The sequence below is a fragment of the Oryzias melastigma genome, linkage group LG1, assembly GCF_002922805.2.
Source record: "Oryzias melastigma strain HK-1 linkage group LG1, ASM292280v2, whole genome shotgun sequence".
Taxonomy (NCBI): domain Eukaryota; kingdom Metazoa; phylum Chordata; class Actinopteri; order Beloniformes; family Adrianichthyidae; genus Oryzias; species Oryzias melastigma.
This window is the reverse complement of record NC_050512.1, coordinates 5,924,986-5,939,447: the sequence shown is the minus strand read 5'-3', so window position 1 is coordinate 5,939,447 and position 14,462 is coordinate 5,924,986. Positions and strand designations below refer to the sequence as shown.

The 14,462-nt window shown below is 39.7% G+C and overlaps 2 protein-coding genes across 2 annotated transcripts in view; one reads left to right on the top strand and one right to left on the bottom strand.

Annotated features, from left to right (window-relative positions):
• Positions 1 to 6,893: 6,893 nt before the first annotated feature.
• lrrn1 (leucine rich repeat neuronal 1) lies at positions 6,894 to 11,453 on the top strand. Its single transcript, XM_024270070.2, has one exon. It carries the CDS (start codon positions 7,044 to 7,046, stop codon positions 9,186 to 9,188), a length of 2,145 nt encoding a protein of 714 aa, XP_024125838.1. The 5' UTR covers positions 6,894 to 7,043; the 3' UTR covers positions 9,189 to 11,453.
• The window catches only part of sumf1 (sulfatase modifying factor 1), a 9,753-nt gene continuing 5,061 nt past the window's right edge, over positions 9,771 to 14,462 (bottom strand). The window contains exons 7-9 of the mRNA XM_024270071.2: positions 13,104 to 13,217; positions 12,965 to 13,024; positions 9,771 to 11,018 (exon numbers count right to left, since the gene is read on the bottom strand). Coding sequence (XP_024125839.1) covers positions 10,917 to 11,018; positions 12,965 to 13,024; positions 13,104 to 13,217 — 276 coding nt within the window. The 3' untranslated portion in view covers positions 9,771 to 10,916. The remainder of the gene's footprint in view (positions 11,019 to 12,964; positions 13,025 to 13,103; positions 13,218 to 14,462) is intronic.

Below are 14,462 nucleotides of genomic sequence, written 5' to 3'. Positions count from 1 at the left end.
ACAAACTGCAGCATCATTCGCCAGTGCAGAGACGTGCTGGAGGGGCAGCGTGCGTAAAGCCAAACAAATACGCATTTGGAGGAAAATTGGCAAAGGATAGAAAGTTGCACATATCTATTATTGGGGTCACCTTTTGTCGATTGTTGCCTTAAAGGACCTGTAGATGTTATTCCGGAAACTCAATTAGATCAGCTGCTCAAAGTGGTTGCCAAAGTCAAGAGAAACACCATCTATTGTGTGATTTTACGCACAACTTTGCGTGCTGGCTTTGTCTCAGAAGGACACAGCTTCAGCAGATGTCACTCAAGAAGCCAATCATCTGATGGTCCTGGAGGCTGAAGCACAAAGCTCTGTGACGTTCCTCCTCTGGTCATGAGGAGTGTGAGAAAATTCCCAAACAAAGGTCGTCTGCGCATGTTGGGGCAGGAGCCATTGTGCGTCCTATAGGTCCAACCCTGCAGCATGTGCTGGTGAGCTGGGTTCCCACAGCGCTGGAGGGTGCAAGAGACCAACCCCCCCTTCCAGGAGCTGAAAGCAAGGGTGAAAACAGGAGATTTTTTTTAAATCAGATTTCTCTTTATTTATTCTAATTAAGAAGGAAAAGACGAGATTCTTTCGTGTTACTTAAAAATGTATTTCTATTATTTCGTTTTCCAGATAAAGAAAAACAAAAGACTATGTTCAAATTCCAGTTGAAAAAAAGACATTTATAATAACAATAATAATAATAAAAATAGGAGTTTTAACCAAAGATGAACCTTTCGCTTAGAATAACCCAGAATGTCCCAGATACTGACAATGTTTGCCTTATTATTTATCTAAGGGATATTTCTTGTATAAATGAGAACACCCCCAATGAGTAATTTTAAAAGCATTTTAGTTCTTCTTGTATGTTTTTGAGGATCACCTATTGGTATGACGTCTTTGTCTTGCCCTGCCTTCTGTATTGTTTCAAGTTTCCTCCCCCAGAGATTAGAGTAGCATGACAGCATGATTGATCGGTGCACCAGTGATAAACACATTGGCTTTTTACTGAAACTGTGACTGCATGGGGGGTGGGGGGTGCAGAAAAGGCTGGGAAAATGGGCAAAAACTTAAAAAAAAAAAGAAAGAAGGCAGAGAAGAATAATTGCAGCAAGATTCGTTTCTGCCCCACAGGGAAATAAGGCTGCCATATGGATTTGCAGTAAGTAGAAATAAAGAGACAATTTGCTGGCCTGCAACTTTTAAACCACAGCGGTGTCTTCTGAGGGTTTCTTTCTGTAAGGCGGCATCATTTTCCTTTCATTTCACATTCGCCACTGGATTTTGTGTCATTGTACTCTCTGTCAAGTTGCGTTTTCAGTTCATCAAATTACCTCCGTTCTCTCCATCCTTGCAGCCCTTCTCCTCCCTGGGTGTACCTCTGCTATCAGCAGCTGCACCAAAGCCGACTGTGATTTAGAGTGAGAAGCTTGCATACTAATGGAGTTGTAGAAAGAAGGCTGCAAAGTGAGGAGACGGACAATTATGTTTCCTCCTTTTTGGCTCTTTTTCGTAAACTAGTCTCTACACGGATCAGGAAATATACAATTCACACATACTCCAAGATTCTAAAGCAGACAGAATACATCGTAGACGTTTTGTTTGTTTTATTGTTTATTGTTTGGTGTTTTCATGACATTTTTTGCCCTGATGGCTTCAATGGCTGCCATATTTGTTTGGCTGGCTTATGGCACAGAGACTCTCATGCCTTCTTATTTGGTTGTAGAATCCTGCTGGCATAGCAGTTGCTATGGCGATGGCATGCCTGTGAGAGTTGGGATGCTGCTGCTGATTGAGAAACACTGCTTACATTTTTTGCCAGTAAAGCCTCTGTAGAAGCAGCTTTTTTTTTTTTTAAACTGAATCATCATTGTTTTTACTTAATTTTCTTTAAAATATGTTTTTTAGTGCACCGAATTTTTCACAGTAGATGTTGAGATCGGAGCAATAAAACCTTTATGTTAACATTTCTAAAGGTATGCGATTTGATATCAAGTGAGGTTCTCTCTGCTGGGCTATTATTTGATTAAAAGAACATTATTTATACATTTTTATTACTGTAAAGATAGTGTCAAAACTACCATAGAAACTAACCTAAATGAACAAAACAATAAGGAAAAAGAAACTGCTTAAATTAAAAGAAACACGTACATTTTATGTTAACTTATGTCACTTTTACTCTGAAAACGCTTGAGGAGCTTAACTAGGATTTTATCACAAATCCAGGCAGTATCAGACGACTATTATTTTAAGCTCACACTCCACTACATCTCATTATATATATCAACATTTATATAAGCAGGAGACACTTCAAAATGTTCTTCTGCAGGTCACACTTGCAACCAGAATAGAAGATGGCAATATTTTTAATTTTGTCTGTTGTGAAAATATTCTGGGATGTTTCCTTTTTTAAAATTAATTCATATTTGTGGCTAATGTTGATAAATAAAGTATGTCGGAAATTATAAATAATTAAAAAAAACATGTTTTAATGATCCATCAACACAGCGCACAAGCTCGCTAATCAGATTAATCGTCTTTTCTCTTCTAATTAGATTTGATTGAACATCAGCAAGAATGTTTCACTTCAAGGTGTGCAGCTCAGACCCCTGCAGACTGTTTTTTTTATGGATAAAAAAATTAAAGAATAAAAAAGCCTTTTTTCAGTTTTCTTCTACAAAATGAAAAAGTAATGTTTCATTCCTGCCCAAATGAGATATTTATCACTAAAACACTCACTTGTATCTGACTCATAGGGATTGACTGCAAAATAGGAAGATACATTTGAAGCTATTGTGGCTGAAGTGTTGATGTGTGGCGTAATATTAAGTGATGCTTTTCACATTCCTCTCAAGCGTTTGTGCAAAAACAAACAAAAGAATGATGCAATTTTCAAATTGAACAATGTATAAGCCGTTTGGGTAAAACGGCTTCACAGTGGACTGAGCTGTTGCACATGAATGACTCTGTTGGAGAAGAAGAACAAAAAAAAAGAAAATTCTGCTGCTGGAGGCTTCATCTTAGAGAGTCCGTAATTCCTGGCTGCCAAAGGATTTGTGTGTTTTTTTCTACAGCTCTTTGGTACGCACAAAGATTTTTGAAGACCCACCCCAAAGAAAATTGTGTTTTTGTGGCTTTTTTCTCATGATTTGAAGAAAAAAAAAAAAAACAATCTTAAGTGTTACATTTTTGAGTATTTTAATTTTCCTTCTTTTTAAACTTTTAAAATCTTTATAAAAAGCTCGTTGAAACTTTGCCCCATTCTGATGCATGTCATGGTTTTCCTCATCTGAGTTGACATCTGTCTCAAAACCGTACAGCTGGAAAGTTCTATTATTGCTCGCCATATTTCTGTAAGGTTGGGGATGTGAGGGCTGCAAGCTAGTGGGAGACAATATAAATAGACAATGGGAGGAAGCAGGCTCACTCCACGCCAACAGTCCCGCCCTCACCTTAGAGGTAAATTTCTAATGAACTCCTGCAGCTCTGCAGAAATTACTTCCTAGAAAGCAATGCAGGTTTTTTAAATTTTAGTTACAAACCGCATAATCATAATTAAAAGACCACTGGGATCACTTTTAGAACAGATCAAAAGATGCTACTTTTACGAAAAGAAAGTTATTAAATTTATGAGGACACCGTCGTATCAGCAAACGTGTTTTCAGTGTCCTTTCTCAGTTCTGCCAAAGCCACAAGATTAAAAGCAGAGTTTTAGTGTACGGTTGCATAACTGCCCTGACTGTACGGGCATTAATCTGAGCTGTATAATGTCTGTCAGTCGTCTGACACAGTACAAGCTTTCCATTGGTGCTTTTTGTTCTTCGTTGGTGCCTTAATTAAACACCTAAAGAACAGATTGTGATGAGAAACAAAATTCTCGTTAATACCACTACAGTATGTAAATTATAAAAGGAGAGAAAAATACGGTAATTGTTGGAAAAGTGCATTCGGTGTATACGAATCATGGACCTCCCTTGTGTCACCAAGGTCACCTCCCAAACATGATGCAGACCCCAACAGTGCTGCCAGCCTGCTAGAAACCCGGTGCCAGGTGTCTGAGTTTTATGACCTCAGCATGGAAACAGCAATCGCTCTGCATGTCTTTATAACCGCTGAGACGCAGAGGAAACACACGTCTCTCCACATCAAAAGTTTCTTATTAATAACTTGAAACAAGAAACATTTCAATGTGTGACAAGAGACTCACTGATGGCTGGTTCCAAGATTTCTCTAATTTAGAACAGTGAAGGTGCAGGTGTTTGTTGTCACACCTTATCACACTGAAGGAACTGTGTTAGTCTGTTCTTAATTTGCAGAAACAACCCAATTTTGTTGTTCATTACATAGATCTGTGTTCTGTTTTGAGTAGTTGCAAACCAAAAAAATGCTGCCAAGGCTTTGCAGGGTGTGAAAAAACAGCAGATGTAAAAGGAAGAAATCTGTGATTGTTTTACGTAAATATCAGCGGCTTTTAGTTCTTCGAAGTCTTTCTATTTTTTACTCACTCATGGACAGACAGACTGGAAAGAGTGTCCAGAGATGTCGACAAGTGAGAGTTTCTGTGAAGAAAATGTCAAAATAGAAAGTTTGAACCACGTTTATTTTTTTTCTTGTCTTCAGAGTAGACAAAGTTTTGGGACTTTTCGTTAAATTTTTCCAAATTATTAACATGTATAGGTAAAATCAGCTTAAGAATGCATTAAGTTACAGGTTTGCTAAGCAAATTGGCAAAAAAAAAATCGAAATCAGCTAAATCCTTTACAATTAATTGAATCCAACTAAGTTAATACAAAACAAAATAATTACAATAGTCAAAATAATTCCAGAAATTTTAAATCGTCTTCAGTATATCAGTATTTTAACAATAGCCTATGCTTTTTGTTACCAGCAGACTGCATCAGTGGGTTTTCAATGTTCTTTGTACTGAGCAGGAAAAAGGAGACAGGGGAGAGGAAAATTCCCTTCTAAACGGAAGATCAGGAAGAAACGTCCAGTGGAACCAGATTAAGAGTAATAGCAACCATCTGTTGTGAATAGCTGAGATCTATGCAAACACAAACACAAAAACACCAGAACATCTTGTCGAAGACAAAAAAGGCTGGTGGAGCAGATAAACAAAAACACCAGATATCTGTCACAAGACCACAAGATCCATCCATCCATCTTCTTGACCGCTTCTTCCCTGTCGGGGTCGCGGGGCGCCGGAGCCTAACCCGGCTACTGAAGGGCGAAGGCGGGGTACACCCTGGACAGGTCGCCAGTCTGTCGCAGGGCCAGATCACAAGATATTTTGATAATTTCGTTCAAAATTCCTGGAACATCCGTTATTGGACCTAAACAACAAGTGAGTTACTGCTGCAACGGGAGAACAGAAAGCAGTTGTGCACAACACCAGTGGAAAAGGTTGTCTAGAACCATGGAGGGTTGTGGAGAGGAGCAGTGGCATCTGTACTGGTGATAATGTCGTACGGTACCCTTATGTGACCCTCCAGTCGTTAGTAAGGTCCAGACAATGGCTGCTTGGTGACCATGTGAAGATGCCTAAGCTGTGCACTAATGACTCCTTGCACTGTACAAGGAGTCCGACATTATTTTAGGGTTTTGTCAAAATGAAAAATTCATACAATGTACCTGTCTCCTCTACTACACTTACTTACTCTTATGTGTTGTTGCCCGCAGCACGCCCATAGAAAAAAATGTGCATTAACATTTTGGTTGTACAGGCTCACCGAGTGGACTATGACTTTAATATTTCATGTGTACCCTGTTCAAATGTGCCCAGTTTTTGTTCACAGGAAGCCAGTATCCACCCATAAAGGCTGTTGTGACTAAGGCCTTTTGAGATTTTTGGATGAGAAGATGCTGTGTTTGAGAGAACTGTTGTTTGTACACAGATGTCAGAACTTTTACTTTTTTTTTAAAAAAAATCCTGGTCAGAAGTTGCTGCTCTGTATGTTTTGCAGGTTTCTTTGTTCCAACAGATATTACTTAAATTACTTTCTGTCAATCGAATGAGTTGAACTAAGTTTGCCAAGAGAGACAAACCTGTTAAAGGAACTTAAAGGACCAAAACTTTAAGGAAGTTCTCACATAAAAGATGAGGAATGAAGTATATTTTAGAGAGAATTACAAATGTGATTGTTGTGTTTATTACTAAGCAGTGATATGATTTGTCACAAACTAAGAGACATACTGAAATTTAGATTTTGATTATTTGTGTGTGTTTGTGTGTGTGTGGACCATGGGCCTGTGGCACAAATAAATGAGTGATTAAACTGAGGCTCAGGCTGGCTCCACATTAAGCCTGTTGTGTAACGGGCTAACAGCCAGAGCGACAGACTGTGGTCTTCCCACACAGTCATTTCAAAGAACAACTGATATTAAGCTGGTGTGCCGATAATCAAAACAACCCAGAATGAAAAATGAGTTTCTTATCGGGAAGGAAATTAACGACTTATTGAAAGTTAAAGTTTTGGTGCTGATAAACAAATACTGTGGATTCTTGCGGTCGGATCTTTACTTGGATACAGTTTTGTCTAAGCAAATCAATTTTCCATGCTGTCCACCATAATCTTGGCTGTTTAGGGGAGATTCTTTAAGTTTTACCCAACCTATACATTGAGTGGAGAGAGCACCCAACTCTCCTCTTTATAAACTCAGATGTTTCACATTTCTGAACTCATGTGTGGGCTTACAGGCTCTGTCAGCGAAAGGCAACAACTGATGTCTATCAGGATCAAATGTCAAACATGGGTGATATTTATCATGCTTTATATCAATGCCAAATTGGTTTCCTAAATGTCTGTTTGGTGGCTTGTTGGACATTTGCACACTTTTAAAAAAAAAAATGTAAGCTTGTTTAACAGTTGGTTTGCTTTCTGTCTTTCAGGCTGCAAGTGACCAGATGTTGGTTGGACTGAGTTCTTGCAAAATCACTCTGGATTTGTGCTGGAAGAAAACCAAACTGATCCTCATGATCCCTCCTTCCGACTAACCCCGTGTGACCCGAGAGAGCAATCATGGCGCTGAACTTCCAGCTTTGGTCTCCTCGAATCCTTTTGTGCGTCGGAGTTATTTCCTTTCTGCCTCCAGCGAATGGCAAGGAATGTCCTCGTTTGTGTGTTTGTGAGATCCGCCCCTGGTTTACTCCTCAGTCCACCTACAAGGAGGCCACCACCGTGGACTGCAATGACCTGAGGCTGACCCGCATTCCATCCAACCTATCAGCGGACACCCAGGTGTTGCTGCTGCAGAGCAACGCCATCTCCCACACCAGCGGGGATCTGCAAGCTCTGGTGAACCTGACTGAGCTGGACCTTTCTCAGAACAACTTCACCAATGTGGAAGCAGTCGGCCTTCAAAACATGAATCATCTGACCACCCTGCACCTGGAGGAGAACCAGATCAGTGATCTGCCTGACCACTGCCTGGGGAACCTCTCCAGCCTGCAGGAGCTCTACATCAACCACAACAAGATAAGCTCCATCTCTCCACGCGCTTTTGCCGGCCTGCGCAACCTCCTACGACTGCACCTAAATTCAAACAAGCTCCACGTAATGGACAGCCGTTGGTTTGAAGAAACACCTAACCTTGAGATCCTCATGATTGGGGAAAACCCAGTTATTGGTCTTCTGGACATGAACTTCCAGCCTCTGGGAAGCCTGAGAAGTTTGGTTCTGGCAGGTATGGATCTCACCGATGTTCCTGCCAATGCCTTTGTGGGTTTAGACAACCTGGAGAGTATTTCTTTCTACGACAACAAACTGGTCAGAATCCCTCAACTTGCTCTTCAAAACGTTCCCAATCTCAAGTTCTTGGATTTAAACAAAAATCCCGTTCACAAAATTCAGGAGGGAGACTTTAGAAACATGCTGCATCTTAAAGAACTGGGCATCAACAACATGATGGAGTTAGTGTCGATTGATCACTACGCTTTGGACAACTTACCGGAACTCACAAAACTGGAGGCCACCAACAACCCCAAACTGTCCTACATACATAGATTGGCCTTTAGAGACCTGCCGTCTCTTGAAAGTCTGATGCTCAACAATAACGCTCTCACAGCTATTTACCAGAAAACTGTGGAGAACTTACCCAACCTGCGGGAGATCAGCATTCACAGCAACCCACTGCGGTGTGATTGTGTCATTCAGTGGATGACTTCCAACCGGACCACGGTGCGCTTCATGGAGCCCTTGGCCATGCTGTGTACATCCCCACCAGAACTCAAAGGAAAGCGGGTTCTGGAGCTGAAGATGTTGGAGTCCCCAGAGCAGTGTCTGCCCCTCATCTCCCATGACAGCTTCCCCAGCCACTTGGACCTCGAGCTGGGTATGAGTGTTAATCTGGACTGTCGGGCGATGGCGGAACCAGAACCAGACATCTACTGGGTAACTCCTCTGGGGTCCAAGATCACCACAGACACAGTGTCAGACCGGTATCACCTGAGCAGCGAGGGGACGCTGCGGCTATCTCACGTTCAGGTGGAAGATTCTGGTCGGTACACCTGTGTCGCACAGAACTCAGAAGGCGCCGACACGTGGGTCGCCACCGTTCGTGTGAATGGGACTCTCCTTGACAGCGCCCAAGTGATGAAAATCTATGTCAAGCAGACAGAGTCTCACTCCATCCTGGTCTCTTGGAAGGTCAATTCCAATGTCATGTCGTCCAACCTCAAATGGGCCTCAGCCACCATGAAAATCGACAACCCGCACATCACCTACACGGCTCGTGTTCCTGTGGACGTCCACGAGTACAACCTCACGCACCTGCAGCCGGCCACCGAGTACGAGGTCTGCCTCACCGTTTCCAACATACACCTGCAGACACACAAGTCCTGTGTCAATGTGACAACACGGAGCGCCACCTTCGCCCTGGACCTGTCCGGTCAGCACCCCAGCGCGGCCGTGCTGGTCGTCATGGCTACCATGCTGGCCTTCCTCTGCCTGGCCACTGTGGGCATGTACACAGCCCGCAAGTGGAAAAGGAAAAACTACCACCACTCCCTGAAGAAATACATGCTGAAGACCTCCTCGATCCCGCTTAATGAGCTGTACCCTCCACTCATTAACCTGTGGGAGGCTGACGGGGAGAAGGATAAAGACGGCGGCACGGAGGTGAAGCCTTGTCCTGTTGATACCACACGTAGCTACTACATGTGGTGAGAACCGACTACAGAGGCCAGACTGCCTCTCCAGCAGCACAAAAAGACACACTTTTGCCATTTTGGTGCAAAAGTCAAAAAGGTTGCAGGTGGTTTTTGTATTCTCAGCTTTGCTAATAAGAGGCAGAGTGATCAAGCGCAAGAAGATTATTAGTATAGCGTATCGCCTTTGTTTTATCTGTACTTCTTAACTGTACTGGACACACAGAAGGCAGCTGTATTTAGCCTCCAGGTCGACTTAGTTGTTCTGCTCTTTTTCTGTGGTGCATTTCTGACTTTCTTTAGAATTAATAACAATGCAGGCTGGAGGATCTTGTTGCATTAGTAAAACTCACTGTTTATTTTTTTCTTCTATTTTGTAAAGCAGCTATTTTGTTGTGCACTGATAGACAAAGAAGTTTGTACAGACTTCAGTTAAAAGCTGACAGCAGGGTTTAGACTCATTTAACCGTCTACTGAATGTTAGCAATTGTGCCGTAACGTTGTATCAACTATAACTTTGAACTTTTTGATTTAAAAATTGCAAAAAGAGTAGATTTTTAGCTTGTAATGTTAAATGCCAGAAATGAGAACATTTCTTCACTTTTTTTTTTCTTTCTAGTGCACTAAAATCTTTGACTCTTTTCTGTTGTTTCTTGAACTAGCTGTTTTTTTTGTTTTTTTTTTTGCTCTTTGCTTAGTTCATTATTTTTACATACAATATGTATACTAAATAACCTAACTAATAAATTTTGGTTCTTTTGCAGAAACTTTTGGACGAATTTTCTTTAAAATTCATTTCAAACTTGAAATCATTAATCAGCTTTTCAATTGATGCTACTGAAGAAATCAAACTTAACAGTAACTTACTGCTCACTTGCTTGTATTTATCCAATTTATTGTGTTTAAAAGCATTAGCTTGTGCTGTACACACGTGCACATTAATATGAACTGCTACTGCCCCCTGGCGGCTGATCCACAAAATTACAAGAACATATTAACTCCAAAACCAAATGTTTGTTGGAAGACGAGTCAATTTCCTATTAAAAAAAAAAGCCAACTGGAAATGTTGAAGATTAAGGGTATACATATAGGATAAAATTTTGATTTTTTTGTGCAGTTTTACAGTTCAATTTTCCATATTTCCATACATATTTCTTTAACTTTATTAAAAATAATTGTCGATTTTAAAATGCACACAGGCTAAAACAATTCACAGGTTTTAATTGTTTCTGCAGTTATCATTAATTTTCGATGTGGAAAATAGTTTTTGAATAAAAATTGTTGTTTTCAACTAATAATAAACTCAGATCATTTTTGCTATTTTTGAACAAATTCAAAGTTCATAATATAAGTTGGTTATTCTTAACAATACCTCTTTGACAAAAGCAGAAAAAAAGCCTTGTGAATATAATATGTTGTGTTCTTTATCAGCTCACAATCCCCTCTTCCAGAAGTAAAGCTATAAACATGTTTCTCTGCAACCTTTTAGCAAATGAATAGACATTTCAAACATTTTTATTTACAAAAATAACATTCAAGTCCTCACATTTTGTCTTTACATTCGTTCTCTTGTCAGGAAATGTAAAAAAGAAATCAGTATTTGCAAAATGAGAGCTATAAAAATATTTCTGGTGAATTTTTTTTAGATTTAACTTCTTCCAAATTGTCTGTGGCAGCAAAAGAATCAAAATGATCTCATGACGAGAGTGTGAGCCGGAGGTTCTCTGATCAAACTGAGCGGGTTCTGTCATCGTTTCTGCTCAGCAGCACAGCGAAAACCAAGATTGGAGGCGGAGCTGTCTGGAGTGTTTTGGCTTCGAGCAGCGCATCTGTATCTGTAACAGTAAGACTGAAGACGAGGGAGATAAGACGAGAAAGTGTTACTCCAAACATAAAAATCTCTCTTTTTTTTTAAAGTCTTCCTGTTTATGATAGAAAACATAATGAAGGTGGGATGTAGGACTTTAAGTATTCACTGGTGCTATTTTACTTCCTTTTAGGTTATTTATTTATATTTGATAAACAAAACTTTGAAAACAATCAAAATTCTAAAAAAAAAAAATCTTACAGTTTTTAAAAATGGGACTTTACCAAACTTGGCAACACATCATAAATATGAATTTAAAAAGAAAAGAAAAACAGAATTTTTCATTGTCACGAACCACTCAAAAATGAAACATTCCACATTCCCTAATTCCACATGCATACATGGCTTTTCACTTTACTTTATTTGCTTTTAATGGTCCATTTTTTAAGCATCTCTAAGAGCATAAACTTCTGAACACTACTAGAAAGAATATTTGTTTTTGTTTTGTTTTGTTCAACTTGTCATTTAAGTATACGCCATTTGTAAATAAAATCTCTGAATTTAACAATTTCTGCACCGAAAGGAAAACTGCTGAATGTGTTCAAATCCTTGTAAATGGTGTATACTTATATAGGGCTTTAATGCTGGCACTATGCAGCCCTGGACTGAACAGTAGAAGAACAATACATTAATCTCTCCCTTGAATCAATGATTTGTGGTCATAAATCGTATTTTAGCATTTTAGTATTATCAGTTGCACTTATTTTGATTATTACCTGCACAAAAATCTTGTTAAAGTGAAAATAAATATAATTAAAAAATCTAAAATCAGTTTCTACTACTTATTTGTTCCCACAAAATAATAATTTTTGTGCATTAAATACTTATTTGTGCAAACTAAATACAAATTTGTGTACACAAATTAGCATTTTGTGTACACAAATTAGTATTTTAGTATCATCAGTTCCTGCTACTAATTTGTGCCCACAAAATAATAATTCATGCATACAAAATGCAAATAAAATGCTATTTGTGACCACAAAACATAAATTTGAGTGAACTTAACAATAATTTGTGCACACAAAATACTAATTTGTGTGACCTTAATACTAATTTGTGCACAAAGAAATGCCAATAAAATTCTAAGTTAGGGCCAAAAAAGATTAATTTGTGTATTTTTTTTGGAATGTCATGTCCAGGGCTTGGTATGGTACTTTCTATAGTTACACAAAACAAGGTAAATAAATATGAATGAGGTTAATTTTGATCACTAAATGTTAAAACTTTTCTATCTCAACATAAACAAATTTGTTGTTTCTTCTTTATCATCAGAGCAAGAAACCTGAATTCTTTTGTATTCTTCTTTTTGATGTCCTGCTGTAGCATCAGCAGCTCAGAAATGGTTTCATTTTCGCTAGAACCCGTAAATCCTCTTAAGTGTTACCCATTTAAGCAACGGTTCCAGAGCACTGCCTCTAAAACACAGAAGGGCAGACGGAGAATGAAGCCCGAGCTTTACTCCGCCTCTCTGCATTGGAAAGAATCGGAAGATGATTTCTGACGGCTGCATAGCCGTGATGTTACTTCATTATGTTCCTGTTTGTGGCGCCGCACCTGCACCGTTTCAGCTCATGACAAAGTGGTGCCTAAAGGAGGATTCAGGATCAAATGTCTGCAGCCAGTCTCATGATGAAGGACATTTATCAGTAAGTGTGTGAGGATCAAACTTCCTCTTTTTTCACAAGTTAAAACTGCGGTTGAGCTTTCTCAGATCTGTATTTACTGTTACTTACCGTTCATTCTGATCTTAAGAGTGGCATACACAGAGTTTCCTCATTTTAACCTCAGGAAATCAAGTCAACGTGTAAAAAAGTTTTGTTTTTCCTTTCAAATCTGGATGTGCTACAGCTAAATCTCAAGTGTCGTGATTGTTTTAATCAAAAAACAACAATCTGGAGGATTTTTGTTGATGTTTTTGAATTATTTACCTTGTGGCACATGTATGAGCCTCCTTTCTTTACCTTATCCGTGCCTGAGGGAGGACCAGTCTGCAAGAAAAAAACAAGATCACACACTAAAAACTACATTTGTGAGAGGCGAGAGGTGGAAAGTGTTGTTGGTTTTTACTGGATTGTGCTGATGGTCTGTTGTGTGGTGCACGCTCCACCAGTCTGAGGTCCACTCCCATGCATTCCCCACCATGTCATACAGACCAAAAGCATTGCCTGGGAAGGACATCACCTGCAGAAAAAGATAGGTAACAACAACACAACGCCTGGTAGGATAAATAAATCTAAATAAAAACAAAAGGATTTGCTAACAATACATCAGTGCAGCATGTAGAACAGAGTAAATATTAATTCTAAAGGATCTATCTCCTGCTGGACTAACCAATGAAGGGCAAATCCAGATGTTTATCTGAAACTGGGCAGGTTTGACAAATGACTGATGAGCGGAGAAGTTCTGCTGAGGTCCTTCCATAAACAACGAGGAAGCCTGCTGCTCAGCGAGGCGTCTCACTGTGGAGGGGCTGCTCTGATTGGCTGAGTGTGTGTCTGTTTGGAACTTCAACACAATCGATTATCCCTCTTGACAAAAAAGAAGCAAGAGGTGTTGGGGTTAGGAGCACATTCAGACATGTTTGGGCTCCTCATGCACGAGGTTGTTGGTTATTTTGGATGTTGGGATTAGGAAACGAGATGGGAAGATAGATATAGACAGATAGAGTACTTTATTAATCTCAAACTTGTAAGTTCATCTATTACTCCAAACACACAACTTAGATTATAAAGTATGAAGATGTTATAGGCTTTTAGTATTGAAGAAGTGTCTATTCTCACATTTAAATGTTATTATTACCCCTTAAACAACTGGGTTTGACTTTTCCTACATATAAACACATGCTAAAACTGTATCCAGATACATAAAAGTCCCACTCCGATCATCTTTTGATCCATTTTCAAAGTACTGTAAGTATTTTTGAATTAGGATTATTCTGTTTTTAGCCTAAATCAAAAAATCTGTGCCGTTTTCCAAGACGTAGTTTCTGCAGAGCGGCAGAATTCCATTAGAAATTCGTCTCTGAGTTGTAAACGGGACCGTTGGTGGAAAGCAACACGACATCCCCTTCAGGTCACCCATAACTTCTGTTTGCATGCTGTCCGGCTAGCCCGGGGGTCGGCAACCTGCGGCTCCGGAGCCGCATGCGGCTCATCAAGCAATCCCTTGCGGCTCAGTGGCGCTTTTTCAAAAATGTTTTGAAATTAATTTAAAATGTTGGAAGGAGATTTATTGCAGCGATTTGGGTGGGAGCAGAGCCACTGATGACTGACAGATTAAATCCAGACATCACTTGTGTCCCATACATTGTACAATCCCTCGTGATTGGAGAAAGAAGCGCTCACGCAGGCCATGGTGATCAGTTGGTGTCAACATTTTGACTACCATTTTATTTAACAGTTCCGAACCACAGAACAGCCGACACTG

What these genes read in the sequence shown, in the direction of transcription:
- lrrn1 (XM_024270070.2), top strand. Translation starts at nt 7,044, where the DNA reads ATGGCGCTGAACTTCCAGCTTTGGTCTCCTCGAATCCTTTTGTGCGTC.